Here is a 23,671-nt window from a genome sequence, read left to right as displayed (position 1 = left end):
TTTTTTCATGTAAAAATAGCAACAAGCGACTCGGTGATGACGGTTTTGGAAGAACGTCTCTAGAAAAAACACGATTGCGGTTTTACCTGTCGTTAACAAACTAATTAACCGATTTATTTCAAATTTTGCATGCTTATTTTATGTAAAAATTACCTAACCCCTACGTTGAGTTTTTGAGATAATTTTTCTATAAAGGGTGCTTTTTACTCACTTTTACTTTACTGCTATCTTTCACGAAAAATCACGCCATTTTTTGAGTAAAAAACCCCCTCAATCGAAAAATTATCTCGTCGAAAACTCAACGTAGAGGTTAGGTATTTTTTACATAGAATGAGTATGCAAAATTTGAAATAAATCGATTAAGTAGTTTTTCAATGGCAGTTAACACCGCAAATCCTGTTTTTACCAGATGCAATCTACAAAAAGCTTCATCACCGAGTCACTTGTTGCTATTTTTACATGAAAAAATTCAGAATGTTATTGAAATGATGCATTATAATACACAAAAGTTTTGGTCAATTCGCTTCACCCAAAGTTCAAAAACAATTCGCCAAAAAAGTGATTTTTTTTCTTGCTGAAACCCTTATCCTGATACGAAAATCATCCCAAAATTGTTCAGAACTCCGAATCTAATCCAATCACTGGTTTCTTAGATTCTTTTCGATGTCGTGAACATTGTAATATTGTGTCGATATCAGTAAAGTATCGTGCTTGAAGTATCGATACCAAAAATTCGAATATCGGAAACAGAAGTATCGATTCCGTATCGCAACGTCCCTATAAACATTCGAAATATAATCAATATCAGGTAATGAAAAACAACACATTATTATTATTATTAAATTAGTTATTGGAGAGGCGTTTCGAGTTCCTCTCATCAGAATCTAACATTGACTTAGTGACAGCACTAAGCTAGCGCCTGATTGGCGCTAACTCCTGAAATTGAAAACACAATTTGTGTTTGGGATCATCCATAAATGACGTAGCATTATATGGGGGAGGGGGAGTATTGTATTTTGTAATTATGTGTGACGACAGGGGGGTTGGGGGTCATGTCATGCTACGTAGCTTTTTTAAAGAGGACATCATAACTAACATCGTTTTTTATTTTTTTTTTATTTTACGGGGACAAGGGGCGGGGAGAATTACCGTTAAGCTACGTAATTACCAGGGGGTTTGTGACGAAATGCTACGATGGGGGAGGGGGGTATTAAAAATCACTCAAAAAATGCTACGCCATTTATGGATCGTCCCTTTCTGAGCAAACCCCTAGTCCTGCGTAATGTCCCACAAGAAAAGGAGTTCTTAAGCCGATTTGGCTTTTTTCCACTCAGAAAATTGTTGTAAACCACTTTTGCGCGTAAAGGCACATAACTTATAACTAAATTTTTTATTGGAGTGGCCTTGCGTTCCTCTCATCAGAATCCGATACTAACTTTGTGATAGGACTAACACATTATTATTATTGCTTAGTACAGCTTTAACCTTATGGCTCATTTGCTACAAATTCGTCTGTTATGCTAAGTGATCTTCAGTGAGATCACTTAGCAAAATTATGCCATATATCCTTTATGTCAAACGACCGTTTGTCAGAGGTTAAAAATAATTTACCAAATGTTTGTTATGCCAAATAACCTACTGAATGATCACTTCTCAAAATTATGCAAGATGCCCGTTATACCAAATGACCTGCATGATGATCACACTTCTCAAAATTATGCTAAATGTCTGTTATGCTAAGCGTCCATTATGCCAAACGACAAAGGCATTATCCCAAATGGCAATGGCTTTATGCCAAATGACTTTTTACCAACAGACCCTGTAAATTTTTCGTGTCTGTAAACCTTTTTGTTGATTTAAATAACTGGAATTTCACTTCCTTGGCTAACGACAATAATCCCAAAGCAGCTGCCACTCTCACTGTGGAGGATAAGCCGAACAAGGATTGCTTTCTTCCGCAGCTAACAGGAGAAGTAAATCAAAACAGGCAGGAAAGCGGCAACCCCGAGCAAACAAAAAGAAGCCTATAGTACCTCCATGCTCATTGTCCAAATTTACCCCCTCCCTTCCGCCTATATGGGATTTAGATAGTGTTTGTTATGGGATCAACCCATGTAAAAACCATATTTTGGAGTATCTATGGGTTATTGAGATCATTTTATGGTGTTTTCATGGTTGTGCAATTTGCAACGGGCCATATTCGTGGTCATTTTAAGGTTTTATGGTGCTTGAGCCCATGAGAATTTATGGTGCTTGAGCCCATGAGCCCATGAGAAGCAAAGCTTTTTTCTCTGGTCAACAGTTAAGAACCACTGCTGGAGTAGCCAACATTAACATCAACTCGATTGAAGCAAACAAATTCAAGTTAAATTGGACCCGGAGAAATTGATGTAAAACTTAGAGGGCCGTAGATCGTCTCCAGAAACCGGAGTGTCCGGGTCAAACCCGCAAGGGTGACAACCCTTCTCATCATCCATGATGAGATAATGAGGTTTCGTCAGCATCTAGATGTACAGTTTCCTGGCCCGTGACTTTCCCCCACCGTATTTTGTCGTTCATCATGATTTGGAGCCTTCTGCATCTTGGTCTTTGGGTCTCTGAACTGAAGACTTGGACAGATTTAACTTTTTGGTCACATTCCTCTAGCGAAGCATTAGGACTATTATTAAGTATTAGTTAAGCGGGATAATAAAACCAACAACAAGTTGTAATATGCCTGAAGAAGACTTTGTTTTAGACTGTTTTATGAATGGTCTCCATACAAACAATATTCCAACGAATATTACGTAACATCAATGACAGAGTAGTGGGATTAAGGCCAAGTTCCCTCTGGTTCGTGCAAAACTTAGGCACAGAGAGCAGACGTTCATCTCAAGCGTACAAGTTGAGTAAAAAATAACATTCAAATGTAATTGCAGCGGAATCAATGCGAAGTTTTAAATGCATAACTGACAACTTAGCGTGCATTGTTGGGAGCATGATACATTAGACCAGACAAAATAGAGGACTTAACGTTACACACTTCGAGGCAAACAGGTGCAAAATGTAATCCTCCTCCCGAGAACCGGTGTTGTTTACTTGGCAGACAGTTTCCATCCGATTTTGCAAATTTTGTCTTGACGTACAGAGATCCCCTAAGCTATAAGCTGCAGTCCTAGCAGCCCGCTAAAAAAAGACATTGTTATAACTATTGAAAAGATAACAGATCATTGTAATGCTGAATGTAAAGGGCGAACACGAAATTATTGCGACACCGAAAATGTCATGCCAATTTTCTTATAATGTTTAAAATCAAACCAAAATTTTAGGATAGTTTTATACATATATTTACTTCAAAAATCAAAAGAAAAGTTAATCGATGGAGCCTTGAGTGTAAAATTGAACGCATTTTCGCTTGATGCCCTCCATCAAAGTCTTTACAGTGTCATCCGGTACCAGTTTCTCAGTTTTTTTCCCATTTTCATAACATGTCCTTCTCGTCTTTGACTGTCTTCTTGCTCTTCCGAAGTTCCCGCTTCATCATTGCCCAGTACTGCTCCACCGGGCGCAGCTCCGGACAGTTTGGCGGATTCATGTCCTTTGGAACAAAATGGACAGAATTGGGCTCATACCACTCCAGAACACTTTTAGAATAGTGGCATGAAGCCAAATCTGGCCAAAATAGCGGAGCTTCGTCGTGCTGCTGCAAGAACGGCAAAAGGTGCTTCTCGAGGCACTCATATTTGTAGATCTCGCCATTTACTGTGCCCTTTGTCACGAAAGTCTCACTCCTCAGTCCGCAAGAGCAGATGGCCTGCCAAATGAGATATTTGGAGGCGAACGTCGACATTTTCTTCTTTTTAAATTTGTCGCCTACATAGAACTTGCTCTTGCCGGTGAAAAACTTAAAATTTGCTTAAAATCGGCTTTTATATACGTTTCGTCGTCCATCACACAGCAGCCATATTTTTGTCAGCATCTTCTCGTAGAGCTTCCGTGCCCGAGTTTTAGCCGTCGATTGTTGCCGCTCATCGTTTCGGTTTGAGAAGTTCTGTACCTTGTATGTATGTAGTCCAGCTCTCTTCTTTGCATTCTGGGCGTAGCTCTGCGACATGCCGATCTTTTTAGCCAAATCACGGCTTGAGACGTTGGGATTTGCTTTAATCATCTTTAATCCGCTTCACCTTTCCCTCCGTCTTTTTGTTCTCCGGTCCCGGTTTTCTTCCAGCTCCTTTGCCGTGGTCCAATGTCAACCGCTCCTGGAACCGCTTCAACACTCTGGAGACGGTTGAATGGTGAATGTTCAACATTTTTCCCAACTGCCGGTGCGACAGGTCAGGAAATTCCAGGTGTTTGGAAAGAATTTGTTCTCTCGACTCGCGTTGGCTCACCTCCATTTTCGTTGAATCGAAAAACACGACTTCGAGTTTGACAGCATGTAAACAATTCACATCAATGAGAAAGTGTGCAAAATTTGGTTGATTTTTACCCAATGGTAAAAAAGTTATACCCTGTTGAATGTGTCGCAATAATTTCGTGTTCGCCCTTTAAATGAGAATGCATTGCGTGCGGATAGAGACGGGCGGAAAATAAATCTAAAAAAATGCAATTCTAATCGAAAGATGTATTTAATGCCCTGAACAATACGTTTGTTTAAAAATGCTTTCAAAGCGAAACATCGAAATTTCTCGAATATATTAATATGAGCGGTATAATTCATATCATGGTCCATAATGTGGGACAGTTGGAATAAAAAATATGTGTGACTTCGTTGCTCATAATTTGCCGTTGCGTTCGTCATTTGTTACAATTTTTAGGCAGCTACTGGGTCTTTATGCTAATTCGCAGATCGCCTAAAATTACCAATTTTTATATTATTTAGTATGAATTTTTATCCATCGTCAATGCGACTATACGTTCGACGAGCATCTCTCTCGTATTGAGCTTTGTGGTGAGAGTTAGGTCCATTTTAGAAGATTTCCTACGAGCCCGAGAAATACCACTCAACGTTATTGTTTGTGAGATCTTGGTAAGCTGTGACACATCTCTTACATGTCGTCGATTTACCAAATAACATAAATTTCCAAGTTTGATACAGTTCTTCTTTTGTGTTTTTTTCCGTCGGCCTCTGTCTGCACTAACGCCGATGCCAGAGAGGTGACTCCACCATCTGGACCGTAAATATCGGCCCATCGACACATAGACTGGACTTATGACTATGCATTCAAAATATATTTTATATGGTTACCTTTATCCTCTATAAAGTTTTCATGTGGTTTGAGAATGATAAGTTTGGGTTTCTTCTACGAGTTATCAGTGTGGCGCAGTCTACTTGACTAGCATACGTTGAAGTAAAGGACTGGTCACGCATCGGTGCCCTCTTAGCGCATTAGTCATATTCTGATGAGATCATAGCCAGATCCAAACATGTTTTGTCTAAAACGTGGGTAAAATATTTTGTAGAGACAGACATAATCACCACCTGAAACTTTAGGAAGTTAAATTAATTTTTCATCTTCGACTCCTCAGTATGATGCAGTTTATTTGGCCAGCACACATGTACGTAATACAGAAATATAGGCAGTGATGCTCGATAGGTAACACAGCACGACGTAACTTCCATAAAGTATCACTTGGCAATAAAAGGCTGAACATTTTACTGGCTATACCATCATTAGCTTAGTTGTTGAAATATGGTGCATTGCTAGGCAATTTTGGGCATGCCATCAGAATCAAGAATATGCTTGGAAAATGCAATTAATAGTATACTAACATCGCTATCGATTTTCAGTGATGTTATGTAGCCCCATGGTCAGCTGGTTCGTATCATTTGAAGGTAAATGTAAAGACTCATAAACTGATTGTACGCCTGAAAAGCTGTTCACCTAATATTAAATAGTTTATACTCGCAAATAAATACAACCATCCTCGTAGTACATATAGCTTTATTTTCAACTTCCCTTTTCATTCACAGGAAAAACTCTCGCTCTACTGCGAAACATGCGACCGGTTAACGTGTCGCGATTGCCAGCTGGAAGACCACCGAGATCACAAATACAAGTTCGCAAACGAAATTGCAAGTGAGACGCGAAATTCCTTGCAGGCACTACTCAGTGAGATTAGCTACAAAAAAGTGCTACTTTCCAGTGCGATGAAGGTGATCGACGACCGACAGGCGTTGATCACCGAGAAAAAGAAAGAACTTTCCAAAGAAATTGCCGATCTGGTGGTCAAACTGACCAATGCGGTAAACATGCGGGGCAAGCAGCTCGTATATCGACTGAATCAGGTTAGTTGTTCATGGTTTCTTACGATACTAGATTTACTAACTAATGCACTGATTCGCTTCAAGGTCTGTGACACCAAACTCCAAGTACTGAATGAGAAGAAAGACGCACTCCAGCAGCTCTCTGGCCACACCGATCACTGTATCGAGTTTGTGCAGGGTGCTTTGGACAAGGGCAGCGATAGTGCGGTGTTATACAGTAAAAAGACTCTAGCGAGGCATTTGCAGAAGGTGAAATGTCAACGTGCTGATATTCCTAATCCGGAAATACCGGTGCGAGTTCAGTTGTTCCTATCGAACGTACCAGAGCTTCAAAATGGTTTGTACCGTTTTGCTATCCAAGATAAAGTTACGTGTGTTTAGTTGGCATCTTGCTTTCAGTTATTGCTCGAATCGGTACGATTCTCGTGGATGGTAAAGTTTACCCACCACCCCCGGGACCCCCCGGAAATGGTGTCCCTCAAGGTCCAGGTGCAGTTCAGAATCGCAACAAGCAACCAAGTCCAAACATCACACCACCACTGCGACCAGGAATGCCAGGCCCTGGTATGACAACGCTCTCTTCCAATAACGCCAACGGTCCTGGAGGATTTCCTAATGTTCCCCCAATGTATAACGGTAATGCGGGAGTCCCAGTTGGAGCTCCATTTCCACCTAATCATCCCATGAACAGATCGTTCCAACAAGAAAACGGACCCGGTGGAAGCTTCGGTCGGTTTCCTATGGGACCACCACATGGGATGCCACCGCAGCAACATGTCAGCTCCTCAACGCATCCTCAGAATATGGGTAAGTTTTTCTAAGCTACTGAGTTACAGATATCAGCTAACCTGAACATTTTGGTGTGGTGCTGTTTTTGGTTCTCATGATCATCTGTTTCGTTCTCATGGTTATGGGCTAATCATATCATCTGTTTGTAACATAATTTATTTGTGTTTTTCTTTCTTTCTTCCACACATCCTATTCGCTGTCTGTACATATCACTCTCAACATATAGATTTACGTAATCTTTTGAGTCATCAAAAAACAAACGGACCAAGTCGCGGTTCGCCCAACGCTCCAAGTTCTGCCAGCAATGCTAACGTTAATAATCAATTTAACACAGCTAATTTCATGGGCAATGTTCAACCTGGTTCCGGGGGTCCTGCTCAGCACCGAATGCCCCCTCAGATGGGAGGTGCACCTCCCGGTTACCTTAGTGGCCCTGGTGGGGGTCATCAAAACTACAATCAAGGTCAACCCGGCCCAAATAGCAGCACTATGGGCATGGGTGCCAACAATCCACGCTTCCAAAACTTCCAAAGATTTGCAATGCCTCCGGCTGCTATGCGGCACATGATGGGTAATGTAAGTATCCTACTCGTAAGGAGGATTCACTAGCTATCGCCCCGTGGGGTTAACCGATATCTACCTGTCCTTTCTAATCGAAGAATACCTCTACCCTTCTCACACCAAAGCAGCAGGCAGCGATGCGTTATCCAGGCCCACAAACGCCTCCCGGATACAATCCAAATTCACCTCAACCCGGCCAAATGCAACCTCAGCACCCTAGCAGTAACCCGGTAGTTAATCCCGGTGGGGGTGGTGGTGCCAAGTGGCACATCCCCCAGAACATGCAAGGACAACAGAACAATGGTATGATAGGTTAAAAAGGAAAGCGAGTCAGTTTTAAAATATCATTCAAACCGATAGGTTTTGGAGGCCCATCCGGGTTGCACCTCTTTGGAAGTGGACCAAATGAATCGTTTAAGATTCCGCTTAAATCCCCCGACACGATGCGTAACTCGATGATGATGAACGGTAGTAATGCTAGTGGAGGACCTGGAGGACCCAGTCCAATGTCAATCCATCATCAACAACAACATCAACAAAATCATCACTTGCATCAACTGCAAAACGCCCTGCCTAATGTGAGCTCCACTAATCCGAAAACTCCCTCCCCAAGTACGAATGAGGTTGGTAATTTAAATATTATTTTTTTTCGAAGTCGCTGAGTTTTATTCTATTGTAGCCCGGTAAGGACTTTGTTGAATCCATCGATAGAACATGTGAAGACTCGGTGAACGATCTAATGGCCACTATCGCCAAGCTGGATTCAAATGGTGTACAGGTGCTTCCAGAGGGCCATCGGGGCAAAACGACTTCACCGCAGGTTCATAGCTCGACCGATCTCAATACCAGTATCTCAGTGGCTGGAGCGGGAGCCGGTGTGCTAGTCGACGATAAAAGTCTTCCCAAGGAGCTTGACCCAAACGAGGACTGGTGCGCTGTTTGCATGGACGGCGGTGAACTGATGTGCTGTGATAAGTGTCCCAAAGTGTTTCACCAGACGTGTCACATACCGGTCATCGATTCGCTGCCGGACGAAAGCGAAACCTGGCAGTGTTTGCTGTGCTACAACTTTGCCGATTTGCCACCGGGTATGCCCCGCGATAGCTAACATCCTCAACAAAAATGATATTAATTGTGTTTAGTTACAGAACCGGCGGGCGAGAAGCGAAACGTTGGGATCACCCCGCTCGAGCTGAAGATTCTGCAGCGGATTGTGCTGGAGCTGTTCTGTCAGTACGAAACCAGCATGCCGTTCCGTCATCTGGAACCGGACACGAACAAGGCGTACTATGATATTGTCTGCAAGTGAGTTGATTCGCATGGCAATTGATCGCCGTTGGAGGTACACCGGAAAGCGGACAATGGTTTTCATTTCCTTTTATTTTCAGTCCAATTTCATTGGCAGTGATCCGTGACCGGCTGGATATGACTAACAATGAGCATTACACCGATATCCCATCGTTTATTTGCGACGTGAAACGGTTGTTTAGCAACGTGTACCTCTTCTATCAGGTATGTAATGGGGGATATTGAACTGTGGGGAGTTGCCTCAGGCAAACACAAATGAATCGCTTTAACATTGTCAAATCGTTACCAAAGTTAGGGACAGTTTTTTGTGTTATAATTAATGCGGTACTGTGACTATAGACTTGAAATGTTTCTTCGGTGGTATCGAGCATCAGAATGGTCAAAATGATAGTACTGGTCTAAAGATTTAGACGGTAACAGGATAGTGTCAAGTCTATTTTACCTGTTTTTGGAATAAATATTACCATGACGATGCTCCAGCTTTGGGATGGGTATCCAAGAATAAGCCCAGATCTCAGGATGTTTAATAGATTCGAAAGAATTATGTCAATTTTGAAGAAATATTGGAAGAATATTATCAGACCCGGAAATTTGTATTGTTCGAAGGTGAGATGGTGTAAAAATCTGACAGGCCAGTTTCTGTGATACCTTACAAGTCCTGTTAGGACGGAGTCCATCTCGTCTTTCGCAAACGACACAGAAAAGTGGGTCTTACATTACTACATCCAATTTTTCACTCTTTCCTATTGTGAGAGAACCATCGCCTCGCCCTAGGCCGTTTGTGTAATCCTTTGATAAGGCTTTTTGAAGGAGAACTGGTCGGTGTTAAGTCAAACCGAAATAAGTCACAAAATCTCCATTTTTTGTATTATTCAGGTTAATTAGACTCTTACCAGTTTTGAAATATGTTATAAAAAGCAAGAATTATGGCAAAAAATATTTTTGAATTATAACGTAAAGGATGCTGCGATTTAAACTAGTCTTTCTCAAAATCACTATAATGTCGCTTAGTCCGGTCTGACTTAACACCGACCAACTGCTCTGGAAAGTTTCCGATTTTTTTCACAAAACTCGCGCATCAATAAGTTTTAGGCCTTTCTCAACTCGTTGTTATATTTGGTAAGAGTGGTCTTGGGGTCTGATCAATTACCAGTAATCTTCGCTTTATTTAACAGGCACCTTGCTTCCTTCCTAAGTGTGCGCTAGATTTTCGTTTCACCAAGGAGTAGAAAATCGCGTCATACAGAACGAGGTCTGTAAGCTTCTGAAAGAGGACAACTATTATAGGCGGTTATGATCCTCTTTTGTAGATAATTTGCCGCAATACCGGATCTGGTGGAAATTGGATCTTACTTTCCGTTCTTCGACTGTTCCAGATGTGTTCCAATTAGTTTTCCTTATTTATCTGTGTTTTTTGCACTGTGAGTTTATTGGGTTCTATAGCGAACATTATGTGTGTGTGATCCGACGAATGCTGTTCATTGTTTTGGTGTTTTCGGCCGTCGATTTTTGCGGCCAATACTTCGTCTCCTTTATTTTACCGACTGCTATTTGCCGGCTGTGTGCTGCTCGACTTTCCAGTGGTCTTCTTCGTCCCAGTATTTGGTTCGACTCTTACGCACCTTCGCCTACAGTAGGTTTTTAATCCTCTCCTTGCGTATCAGTTCGTGAGCCACATACGGTATGCTCGTGAGACAGGCTGCCACCGATGCACTCGGTACGGTTGTTACAGACTTGCTATGATTAGAAGTTCGTCGTGAAGTGTTCCGCGTTCGGCCACCCACAGGAGATTTTTCAGTTCATGCTTGCCTTGAAATTTCGGAGTCACGTTCGGCCAAGACCGGGAACCCTTTGGCGCATTCTAGCCTTTTCGAATGCGTAGCTCAGTTGGTTGTATTGGGAGGTTATCAGTTTCGCTGAAGCCCCATCTACTACCAACAGGAGCTCTACAGTTTTGAGGATCGCGCTTCTCTTCACGACCCTCCAGCGTTCTGCGTAGAAATTGTCGTTTTGATTTTGCACCAGGCGGAGGATGTTTCCATTGGACATGTCGATGCTGTTGGAAAAATACCCCATGCACTGCACCTGTTTTGGAATCTGGGATGCTTCAACAGATTCCAATTAACCTTCCGGAAGTCGCGCTAGTGCACTGAGTGCATGCTGTTCTGAAAATCTAGCGAAATCGTCTTAGTGCACCAGCGGCTGCTCGTTCAGTGGGCCTTTTGCGCGACTTCCGGAGGGTTAAGCGCCTTCCCAGGGTTTGATTGTAGCTGTTACATCCCGCAGTCACTTAGTTGTATCCTTGTCTACACAGGCTATTTCGAGATACGCTTGATTGTATGTGCACTTCCTAAACTTAGGTATTGCTTGAGCTCAGCTCTATGCCACTATCGATGAGTGCCCATCGAATCGAACCCATAGGGCTCTTTCCTGCACCTACTACTGCTCGGTGACTCGATGTCCGTCGAACGCTGTCGCTTGGTGTTTTGCCAACTCTAGCGCTTCAGCACATTTGCGATCGTTTCTCAACAGCCACGCATAGCATTTTTAGCTGCTCCGCTTAAATGATCTGACTCACCGGTTGCTCCGCAGAGACAGGTCTGTGTCCTTCTTGATCACTGTACGATCCTCATCTCTAGCTTGAGATTTGAGAATGGACGAAGACATACTCCAACGAGCCACTATTCAGTAGCTTCCCAAGTAGCTATGCTTTCCGCGCAATCTTTCTACTCTTCCACTTCCATCGCCGCAATCTCATGTTTACGGTTTTATTAGTGTTCATTGTTTTGTACCCACGAATGGCTAAGGAAAGAAAGTCAACCCTGTCAGAGCCCCGCTTGATAGGGTAAGCGCAAAAATACTACGGGGTGCGCCCTGGTCCCCCACAACCTCCGTGCGTGGCTTTGTATTTGTCATTACTTTGAATTCCAGTCATAGTTTTACGTACACCTAGGGTTCGAAGTGTTGAGCCCTTCCCCCCGAGCATTCATTCCTCGGCTAGGGTCGCGTCACACCTTGGGTTTGGGCATAAATATTAAAATACGGGTACATCAGAAGATAGCCGACGCCAGTCTAACGACCATATGTATTGATATTCAGCCGATTCAGATGGACATGAGGGTAATTTTTCGTGCTGCTAAACTTACATGGTTCACGACATTTTAGTGCTTGTCTTCCGTATTTTCTATGGAAACAACATATATCATCAGTTCTGCTTTTTCGAAAAACCGATTAGGAACGACACGAACTCCGTGCTTTAAACGGCCGAATTTCTGCCCTCGCAACTTCGTCATTTCGTCAACGTTGGTGGTGGATGATGTACTAGCAATTTGTTGATCCGAAGATTCCAGCATTTTATCAGTCATTTCGGTTAATTTGCCAATTTTGCCATCGCTGATGGTTAAAATGGCTTTTCCATACTGCGGCATTCGTTGGAGGAAAATCAGGAAAATGAGTAGGTCCTCTGCTACATTCAATCCAGCTGCTAATTCTTGCATTTTTTTCCAAGCAGATGTGTCGGTCCCATGTTTTCCCGATCGTTTGAGTCGTCCTTCAAATCATGCATCATCAAGTACACTTTCACTACCTCGGACTTATTTTCCTGGGGTTGATTACTGGCAAGATCTATCACATAGCATGTCACGGACTGATCAATTTTGGCGGAATGTAATAGCATTTCGTGTGGTCGAAGACATCGGATCGTTCTTCCAGAAATCCGGAAGCTTTACGGCAGCACCGGCAGTGAGTGCCTTTGCCGACACGACCGTCAGACCTTGTAACCCAAGTGGGTCAAATAGTTTAATTATACTCGATAAAACCTGTTGCTTTGTCCAGTTGTCACCATCTTTGTTAAGTGGCTTGACACGGAAGGAGAAGTTGTCCTTAACAGATTTCCATAGAAACCGAAGAGTCTTGACCGTGTCCTTGGCCCTTGAATTCGAGTTGGTTCTCTTGCTTGTCAATGGGAATGTCTTTCAGAAACGATGTAGCAATTGCACACTACTTGAGTTAATCAAGACCTTCTACTGCTAGAAGTTACTGTTTGCTTCCTCAATGGTGGCAGCCCTCGAACGAACATCATCTATCTAGAAACTTTTCAACAGCACAGTGCCTACTTCAGGCTAGTTCTCTTCGTCGTGTGCTGCTAGCTAGTTCAAGACATGTGTTGCAAGCAACAGAGTAACAGCTGTCCCGTAGGTCACCGTCATCAGTTCCATCACTTGCAACGCCTAAGATGGACATCACGCCACAATATTCTTGGTATCGTCGTGCACGCATACCTGCCGGTACATCTTGGAAACATCGACGGTGAATGCATACCTGGGCAGTCTAAATCGTAGTCATATTTCAAAAAGTATGTCCTGCACAGGTGGTCCAATCATAAAACTGTTCATAAAATTTCCAATTGAACTGTGCGCTGATGCATCGAAGACGTCCTGTAACTTCGTCGTAGCATTAGCATCGTCTGGATCACTCTTCGTATCTTCCAGTACTTTGCAATTACCAAAATCTCTGTACTCCTGGATAAGCTCGGTGTACTGTTTCTTCTATTCTGGGTACTGATTCAATTGTCGTTCGAGCTGATAGAAACGCTTCTTCATTTACTGAGAAGGCATTCTCAATTCTTCAACACTTAAGCAACGGCAGTCGCACGACATACCGCCCATAAGCAAGACTGTCGAAGGTCTTCAAAAATCTCATCTCATACTCGTCGTTGTTATGCTTCGCTTTAACAGTTTGATCATCAATCAACCAAATCTGTTTTAATGGTGTTAGTTAGTCCGGCATCTATACCAGGAGCTGAAATCGCCTGACATGCTCGAACTGTTGCTACTGTGACTGAATCGATCACACGTTCGCACACGAGCCAGCTCTCTAATAATAGAGAAAGCCCAGAGGACATATTTACCTTACCTGAGAGCAACATATCACAAAAACCTTCCGAACCAGCAAACATGTCAGTCAATGCGGGATGGTTCGAAGAACATCGGATCTGTTAAATCAAACAGGTATCGGCTATTTTTCAATGTGCACCTTCTTCACTGTCAATGTTTCTGTGACACGTACCAACAAGTTGTTATCCAGGCAGAATTTATCGCTAGAGATTCTGGACTTTACTATTATGTGGATTTGAAACTAGATTAATGTGCGTATCCTGCTGACATCGATTACAGGAGCATTCACGCATTATTTGGAGGTGTTGGCTTATCAAAGTTTTCTTTAGTGGTTTTGGCACTAGGTTTCCTGTAGAGTGTCGTCTGGTTACAGAATTGGAACGTGGACGTCTGCCCAGGGTATGTGAATAGAATTCTTTGTATGTAGTTAACACCCTAGGATGATCGGCCTTCGAAAATCAAGTAAGACGGTTGGCTCAGTCGCATTCGCACCATCCGAACACCGTTGAGAATGCCAGGCAAAAAGTTTCTCCAAGTGGCGTTACGGATTCCACTTCTCCATACTTCGAAATGAATCCTTTAATCCTTAAATGCATACTGTTGCTATTTGGCAACATACCAAATTTTGTGATATAAATGCTCAACAAGAGGTATAGATCGTACCCCGTGGGCTTGGCGGTGGACTCCAGACTGCAAATTTTTATGCTTAGGGATTTGTAGCTTGGAGACCTTGGATTCTGTTGGTCCCTAGAATCTAATAGCAACACGGCGCGTGCTTCAGGTGATGGATAGAAGCAAAGCGATACCCTGACGACTGGCAGATTGAATTATTCTTGCTATCAATTCAACTAGATCCAGGCCGATACAGTATCCTATGGTTGATGGTTCATTACATATAATCTAAATTAAATATCATTCAATTTGCACAATGCATTAAAACTTAAGGCAATTAGCCAAAGTTCTCGGATCATACCAATTTAAACCCAAATCTAAAGTAAACATTCAATTGCACAATGTATTGAATTCAAAATTTAAGTGAACTATCCAAAGTATTGGGACCATATCAAGTCAAATGTTCAAAATGTGCCTAGTAATTTTGAAGAACCATCATCCACGCGAACCAAACCGTCAAATAAAGTGGCTATGTTCCCAAATATAAGCAACTTAGAATACATCCCTCCCGTTCTTTTCTTCTTCTTCATTTGTCTGTATTTGTTTTACTTCTTTTAGTTTGCTTTTTCACTACTCATGTAAACCAAAAAATCAGTCAATTTATACGCTTCTACTTAATGACTTCATTTTTTTCTTTTAATTCGGCATGTTCTTTTTCTTTTTATCACTATATCTTAATTTAGATTCATTATAACACTTACACAATCAATTGCATATTCTCTCATATACACTCATAATATCTCATTAAAAACGTACAAACACCGCTAGCCTTCGCGATAACACAAACCGGGTCACAAATCGGGTAATCATACACACATACTCGCGATCTCGTCAACAAACCACCGCTCGCGCGATCATGAATCGGTCACGTTAGGATGTCCCTGAAATAAACTGAAATAAACTTCTTAACAGCCTAGATGCATGTCTTCAGTTGGACCAATAAAAAAATGAGGCTCATATTCATTAGATAACACATACCATGGAAACGTGACCGGGAACTTTAGTGTTATGGGGGAATTATCTTCTAGTACTTGAACCGTACACTAAAGACTAAGCAACAAACTCACGGTCCGCGCGTTCATTCAAGAACACACGCGAATATGCATATGACCACAAAGATACAAAATCGAATTTATACACGCGAAATCACATACGTTCTGGCATACGCGACAAATACGTAAACATACAAGCGCTTGAGCTTTTCGCGATCTTCTACGCACATCTACGGTTGCGGTCTCACAAACGGGATAAAATGAACTTTTTAATACTATAAGTATTAAAATCACATGCATAAAATCACATCACATAATCACAAAATACATATATTAGCTATCAAACCTTATGGAGAAAAATATTGTATTTATTTCCGAACAGTCAACAGTAGTACTGTTCAATGCACTTTTTCATCACATTCTGCAGCACAATTATTCGTCAAGTATACATCAATCCATTAACCCTACCCCAACCCACACCCTGTTCCTCTCCCATGGCGTTTTGGTGGTCCGCATAGACTATTCTGCCATTACCCTTCCTATCATCGGCCTTGGACTGCGCTCTCATTGCCCCACCAAACGCTGCAAAATGAAAATGAACAAGAGGTATAAATCGTACCCATCCAGAAAAATGAGTACCACAGAAAAATGACAGTCATGCATTTTAGGGTTAATATAATTCGTGCTAGTACGGGGTGCCAAATCGTGTAGGTGAATTTCCGTCAGATAAAGGTTCATATACACTAGAGTGACAAGAAAAAATGACCCCCATCGGCCCACCCCTGAGTCGATAGTCCTACCAGGAGTTCCAAGAAACAATCAAAATGCTTGGAGGATCTATCATTGTTTTATCTTGGTTTTAAGACGGATTCCTTGAAGCCGATGATTTTATCATGGTGTTATGCAGTTGTCATTTTATTTGTTCCGTAGTTACGCTATAAAACTTTGTTATAACCTCCATGATAAAACTTTAGGGTGCTAGTTTTAAGAATGGTTCTGAAACGGTTCTGAATACTTTTTGAAAGCTGGAATAAAACTAACATAAAACAGGTATTTTAGTCATAAGACAGTTTTATCGTAGTTTAGTGCCAACGTTCAAGCTATTTAATTTCTATAATAAAGCTACTCGAAACCAATTACTCCTATGAGGGTCTTGAAATACACTAAGGAGTTATAAGAATTGTCACCAGATTTTCGTACAACTTGTTTACTTGATTGTACATTATCAAGGTGGTAAATAAAGGGTAGGCGCTTTGTTGTGGAACTGATGCGGTTGTGAAACAAAACATGGGAAGCTAATATCATGAAATGATTCGTTTTTCTGTGGGATAGTATGTACGTTTTACTGAGTATGGTTAAAGATTGCAGGCGAATTAAACAGTCGAGTATATAGTACTAGAACTAGCTATCCCAAGGCCGGCGGAATCACATTTTGCGGTATAGAAATCTCCTCGTCTGAAATAAACTGTTGCAATTACCGAATACGACGAATATTTCTAATTGTGTATACATGCGCTTCACTAGTTCTATTATCTATTTGATTGTTCTTTTTTGAACGTGCTCAGTACTCAGATTACAAGAATGTATATCTAATAGATGCTACAATTGACGCTAGGAATCCTTTTTGGAATTGCAAAGTGCTAGTTTGCCGATTTTTTCCACAAGGAGCCAACCAATTCCAAAAGCTTCTATTAGCACTATATATCCCAAACGAAATCCCAGAAGAAGATACTCTGTTCGATTGGCTACGTCAAATTCATCGTGTTCTGACATAATCTAAAGTTACATAGCATTTTCAGATTTTTGCTATAACCAACTAATAGTCAACTAATAATCTTTCAGTAGTGCATCGCATTATTTAGCATGTAATTTTAAACGGTTGTTTGCCGGTTGGTTGGTGCATTTGCCGCAAGTGCAAATGTTCTTGTAATGTACATTATGTCCATTGTATGATAACCATAACATTTCACATATATTGTACATATTATCCTTTAGAAAAACAATATATGATTTGTTTTTCGTCTTGTTTTCTATTTCGCTACTCAAATTTGACAATAACACCGTTGCATAGAAAAAACATCCACCTTTAATTTACCATCTTGGCCAAAGTGGTTGTCAAAATAATCAAAACCAGCAACAAGTGAATAATCCCAACATAAAACTTGTCACTCTTAACATAGATGCAGAAGTGCTACCATAAACACATTAGCTGTATAATTTCCTCAGTTATGACCAGCTTAGGAGTATGTGTCATATGGAAGAATTATTCAAGTGTATCAAGTTTTGTTGAAACAAAATGTCGCCCTCAAGCGAAAATACCAAATCACGAAGTAAAATTTCTCACATATGAGCCCTTTGGTTTGTTTGGGTGGTGTAACTAAACGTTTCAAGACATTTCTTCGAAAGAAATTGCTATTTTAACAAAAATTGACACATTTTCATAAAGATTTGGTTGAGAGCTTATTTTAATTTTTGTAGAAAAATATGACATAATACTGAATTTTAGCAGATTTAATGGGGCGCATTTATTTTGCGTTATTTTTTCATTATATTTCGCCATAAATCTTTAACAACAGTCTGTCATTTCGTTCGATGATTGGAATCCTGTGGCATCGAGGAATAAAACCTCGATAAAATTTAGTTGAACTCATCCAATCAGTGGAGAAAATCGAAGTTAAAACTGAAAGGCGTAACATGGAAAGCATAAGCGGTTTTATAAACTTTTTCAGAAATGCTTTACACGGTTTTATGATGGTTTTATAGCGCTCATATAATGGTTCTTAAAACTGCTAGGTCATAAGAAGGTTTTATGCAGTTGGTTTAGTATTACACATAAAGAGTAGAATACAACTCTAACTATTACTCCTATAGTAGTTCGCATAGAAGGTTCTACTGTTGACAATAAAACTGGGTCAACTAGTCATAACATGGGTTTATAGCACCCTGTAGGAAGTACATAAGACCATTAGGTAGGCATGGAAGGTTTTAAATATCAGTTTTATTAAACGCTATAAAACTTAAATATAACCAAAATTGTTACTTGGGGTGTCTGCTCCTAATTTGAGAAAAATCTGACAAGTCTAGCTACCGGATCAAGGTGTTCGAAGTTTGTATGGGATTTATGAATAATTTAAATGGAGGATGCCCGCTAATTTGCATTTTCACCGCTAGGTGGCACTGTATGCATTAGTATATCACTGTAATTGGAAATAAGATAGAAAATTTTATTATCTACAACTTTGTCGAAGACTGCAAATCAATCCAACTTAATTGGGAGTAGTAGTGATGTCAGAGCCAGTTTTGCATGGGGCTAACAGCACATGGTTGTGAATAAGTAGTCGATTCTGAAGAACTGACTGACCAACTTTTGCGAAGTCTGGGAGAGAGGAGGTGTTAGACATAACGATTTGCTATGAAAGAGTTTCGCGCTAGCTGGGAAATTGGCAGGTTTCTAATGAAACTGAACCGTTTCAATTCGATCATAAATATATATATATGTTTATCGATCATCTTGATGTTACCTTCAATGTGGTAACATATCGTAATCCTAAATCTATAAACTAGGAGCTGTTCTTGGAAAACTTGGCGTTTAAATTTCATGGATATTTTCCAACAATTAGTCAACTAGACAACTTTTATGACGTCGTGGATACGACAAACTCATTCATAGTAGCATCCTGCGAAAAAAATTATATTGTTAAATCGATTAGGACAGCAGGTTCTCAGCCTTTTTTGTACAACCCCTTCAGAAATCACCCTGGGTTGCAGCGAACCCCCACGGATAAGCATCGATTTTGTATGCTATCAATATGTTATTTTCATTTTGTTGGGAAACAAGACTTGAAATTTCAATCTGCGCTCGGAAAATGTATTTTTCTTCTTGGACTCCCAGCAACGACGTCACGGACCCCAGGTCGAGAATCACTGGACTAGAACCTCCTGGTGGAGGGCTGAGCTTGAAAGAAGCTTGGAACCGTCGTCAGCGTGATGATTCCCGGGGCCCTCAGGTCCAGCTCCTAATGCATATAAGAAATGTCTTGGAGCTGCAGAGCGTAGTTGCTGGCAAAACCGGTGTACTAATGTCTCTAGTCTAATCGAGGCTAGCAGGTTAAATAAATTTCTCTCAAAATCGAAAGATTTTCAGATGAACTCCTTAAAAACTAGAGATGGTACATGTAGTCATGTGACTTACACAAAAGATGTTCTTAATTGCCTTTTCGACGCACATTTTCCAGGTTGAATAGAGCTGGAGTTTTCACAAATCTTATTCTGGTGGTTTGGACTTGTGGACGTTAGCACGCATATTAGTTTCCACTGAATCGGTCAAGAGAGCAGTTGGCAGCTTAACTATATGCAAATCGTCTGGAAAAAATGGAATCTTTCACATGCTACTGCAAAAGGGATTTTATATTCTCAAACATGTCTTGAAAAAGATTATGCTTACCAGCCATGCTACCGGGTATATCCCGAAATCATGGCGAAAAATATTAATTCATATGGGAAATCCACGATGCCTCACGATGTTGTGTACAACATTGAAAAAGCCTTCTCGCTCAAACAATCTAGCTTGGGTATTCCTAGATATTCAGGGTACTTCTAACAGTCTGTTCCTCCAGTTAATTCTAGAAGTGACGCGTAATCATGCAGTATCTGCATGTATCTTGGGTTGGATAAACGTCACTGAGACCGGGAAAGGTAAGGAAATTGCGTATTTGCGGTTGTCCTCATGGTGGTGTTCCTGGGGTCACAAACCTAAATATGTATATCTATTGGATTTACATGACAATTGTATGTCCAATACTGTCATACGGATATATTGTGTGGTGGCAGAGGGGAGAGGTGATGACGGTCCAGTCAAAGCGACACCATCTGCAAAGGATGGTGCTCACGGCGTTGACTGGTGCTTTCATCAACTCCGCATGGTGCCCTTTAGGTGGTGCCTTCTAAATATCAAACCATTACACATACACCTCAAACAAGCAGCACTATCATGTGCATACAGACTGCAGGTTACTGGGCTTTGGAAGAGTAACTATGTTGATCTTGCGACCAGTCACCTACGACTGTTGCCAGTAATGGCTACATGGAGTGAAGATATTCTTGCACCCAGCGATATTACATTCACATGACATTCCATGTGAAGATTGTACGACATGTGTGATTTTACCTACCAAACATCAGCGTGTGCTATACTGCCCATAATCGCAAATCAGTCCCATATTCTATCAGATTCTCTTAATCACAAACTATTGTCAATTTTCTCTCGTTCACAGGAGGACAGCATAATCTTCAAGAGCGCTCAGAAACTGGAAAAGTTCTTCGAACAGCAACTTTCCAAATGGCTACCAAAGTATTTAGAGAGCGAAAACTTGGACGACTACCTGCAGAATCCCGCCAAGCGGATCAAGAGCATCCAAGAGGATTAACAGTCAATTTCCGGCAGCTCTGAAGCGTCAATCCTGCCGCGACGATCCCAGCAACAAGAGCCACAATACAAGCATCATCATCATCAGCAGCAACAACAACAACAACAACAGCAGCAGCAGTTTTTTCGTCAAGAAGAACTGCCCCAACAACAGCAGCCGCCCACTGGTTCCAGCAGTGAACCTACAATCGAACCGAAAGGAGAAAGTATCACTTCAGGTGCAGCCGGTGCCACCGATACTGGGGGACCAAAAGACGGGCGAGAACAGCAACAGCAAGACGGGAGGCCTCGTTCAAGGAAGACAGAAGCGGATACGCAAAATACGAATGGAAGTGGACTGGACATTACTGCTATTGCCACCGTCGCCGAAGCGGCGAAAGAAGCGGAAACCGGTGGTTAAACGCAAAAATACTCCGACCTGCGGAGAAACTCCTCAACCAAAGCCGAAAAAGCGGCGGAAAAAAACAAGCACTGAGGGCGACAAAACGTAATTATGTAACTTTGATGTGGAATGCTATGACGAGGGTGCGGGATTCGGTTGGAATCTGTGGATGGATTGAATAGGTTTACGAGTTTGTTTTTCAAAAACAAATATTGTACATATTAAAATTAGGAACATTTGCTAATAGATTCACACGTTTGTGTGAAGAAAAGAGTAAGTGACATAATCCAAAATGGTCGGAATCTCATTTGAACCAATCAAAGATTAAGATGATTACATCTGAGCTGTTTTGCTGTTATCCAGGATTTTAGGCGGAACGAAATTCAATGCACATAAGAAATACAAAATTCAGTTGATGCTATTGTAAAAATCAAATGCAATCAAAAAACGAAAACGTTTGATTGCCGGTTCTTTTTGTTGTGAAAAAATACTGATTTTTTAATTGAAGGCCAGGACAACTTTTGACTGTTGATAATATCTTGCTATATTGATTAATTCTAATTCTCAAATCAGATTATTTATTTTATCACTTACACAATTAAGTATCATTTTAGGTATACGCCCGAAAATTTGATTGATAGTACTATATGATATCGCTTTCATGGCAAAATCTAGTGCAGAACAGAAAGTTTAGAGCACTTACTACAACTAGTTGTAAGGCCAAACAGGAGAAGACGAAACAGATACGCAGTTATTACTATTAGTGGTTAGAAGTGAAATCAAACAAAGCAAATCGTAAAGTATCACCGATAGGCAATGATTGACTGGAATGTTTTGATTTTGTAGAAAGTAAATCAGACCTTAGTCTTTACCTTTAAAGTATCAAATAAACATCAGTCGAGTTTTCTTTCTATTTCACAATTTGTAAACAACCAACATTGCTCTCAGTACTCGTTTATTTCCTGTTCTAGAGATTAATGACTCTCTAGCAGAGATGTAGAAGTGGCAATAAGCAAGAGCTTTCTCTGAAATACCGTACATGTAGCACAGAGTGCTTACCACAAGTAACAAGCATGTCCTGAATTGGTTTGAATAGCGCGAAAGCTTCCCATGACATCAGCAAGCACTACTGAGCAACCCCTATCAAACATCAAAAAAAAGTATTGAACTACATCGATCAATAAAAATTAAAATGAACTCAAATTGTAAGTAAACTGTTGTTGATATTTTTCCCTACAAGCAAAATCCGAATTTCTTCAACACAACGCACTGTCTGCTCGTTTGGCGCCAAGCAGGAAGTAAAGGCATGACCAAACGCTGACAGCAACGAGCAGGGACGCGTGTACTTTTTCCTCTGTCTTTGTTTTGGTTGCTTCTGTCCTGCCCGTAAAATAGTGTTGTCCTAGTTTCTGCTTTCCCCCTGTTTGTTTGGGTGCGCAATTCGTTCAATGTGGGAACGAAGGGGGGAAATAATGAAAGCTATCAAATTTGTGAATAAATACAAAGAAAAATTACTGATTTATCTCGATCAATGTTAGTTATTAAATTGTTTGAAGTGTGTAATAAAGGGATTTTCGAAGGAATGGTTGTTGTAGCGGAAACTAAAATCATCCCGAATGGGAGGGAGTCGCTTTATTGCTTCCGTGCGTATTTGGGAGCGATGCCCCTGACCTAGTTTTGTATATTGCGTCTTTGTGCGAAGCGTTTTATCGGGGAGATGTTTCGACACGGTATTTCGATTTACTTGATTACATCGAGAATGATTCTTGCCAGGGGACGGGAAGAACTTGTTGTTCAAATATTCCACTATAACTAGCCACATGTTGCTGTCAACAACTCTTAGTTTAGTATGCATGAATCAGAGGTAAACTAGTTTGAATAAATATTCAATTGAAATAACAAGCTTTCACGAATCAGATTGATTAGTGGTACAGCTGCCTCCGTCCCGGTAAATATTTGGCGTTCGAAACTCGTTACCAAAGTTGGTGGGTACTAGGTATGGATAGGACCATTCTTGATTAACGCCGATTCTACACTGACCACAATCCACATGATGGATTGACCTCCTTGCTAGCATATATAATCATGGTATTGCAAGAGGCAACTACGTACAAGTGGAGATAGCGCCCCGACGTGGGGACACTATAAAATGAAGTAGGTTTAAAACAATAACAAACACAATAAAAATTCAAAAAATTTAACGACGATGGCTGCACCATGAGAGGCGAACGTGCTCACAAGAAGTGGAAAACTGGCGAGATCGTCAAGCGGTGTTACGCCGCCATGATTTTAAAGCCAAGATCTAAAACGTCGCGTTAAGGTAGATCCACAATGAACAGAATCGATTCCATTCGACTAGAGGGCTATCATCACTGTCATCCGCTATGGAAATGCCTATGT

The 23,671-nt window shown here is 41.1% G+C and overlaps 1 protein-coding gene across 5 annotated transcripts in view; it reads left to right on the top strand.

The window, feature by feature from the left end:
- The window catches only part of LOC131684650 (transcription intermediary factor 1-alpha), a 124,433-nt gene extending 102,230 nt beyond the window's left edge, over positions 1-22,203 (top strand). The window contains exons 3-12 of one of the 5 annotated variants that reach the window (XM_058967711.1): positions 5,954-6,268; positions 6,332-6,584; positions 6,647-7,054; positions 7,371-7,612; positions 7,696-7,900; positions 7,958-8,220; positions 8,277-8,685; positions 8,740-8,902; positions 8,986-9,109; positions 20,738-22,203. In XM_058967711.1, the coding sequence (XP_058823694.1) occupies positions 5,954-6,268; positions 6,332-6,584; positions 6,647-7,054; positions 7,371-7,612; positions 7,696-7,900; positions 7,958-8,220; positions 8,277-8,685; positions 8,740-8,902; positions 8,986-9,109; positions 20,738-20,890 (2,535 nt within the window). In that variant the 3' untranslated portion in view covers positions 20,891-22,203. Of the gene's footprint in view, positions 1-5,953; positions 6,269-6,331; positions 6,585-6,646; positions 7,055-7,262; positions 7,613-7,695; positions 7,901-7,957; positions 8,221-8,276; positions 8,686-8,739; positions 8,903-8,985; positions 9,110-20,737 lie in introns of all 5 variants that reach the window. The other 4 variants (XM_058967710.1, XM_058967709.1, XM_058967708.1 and 1 more) reach the window with 4 other exon arrangements.
- Positions 22,204-23,671: the final 1,468 nt, after the last annotated feature.

This window comes from Topomyia yanbarensis, chromosome 2, assembly GCF_030247195.1.
Source record: "Topomyia yanbarensis strain Yona2022 chromosome 2, ASM3024719v1, whole genome shotgun sequence".
NCBI classification, from domain to species: Eukaryota; Metazoa; Arthropoda; class Insecta; order Diptera; family Culicidae; genus Topomyia; species Topomyia yanbarensis.
This window is presented reverse-complemented; position numbering and strand designations above follow the sequence as displayed.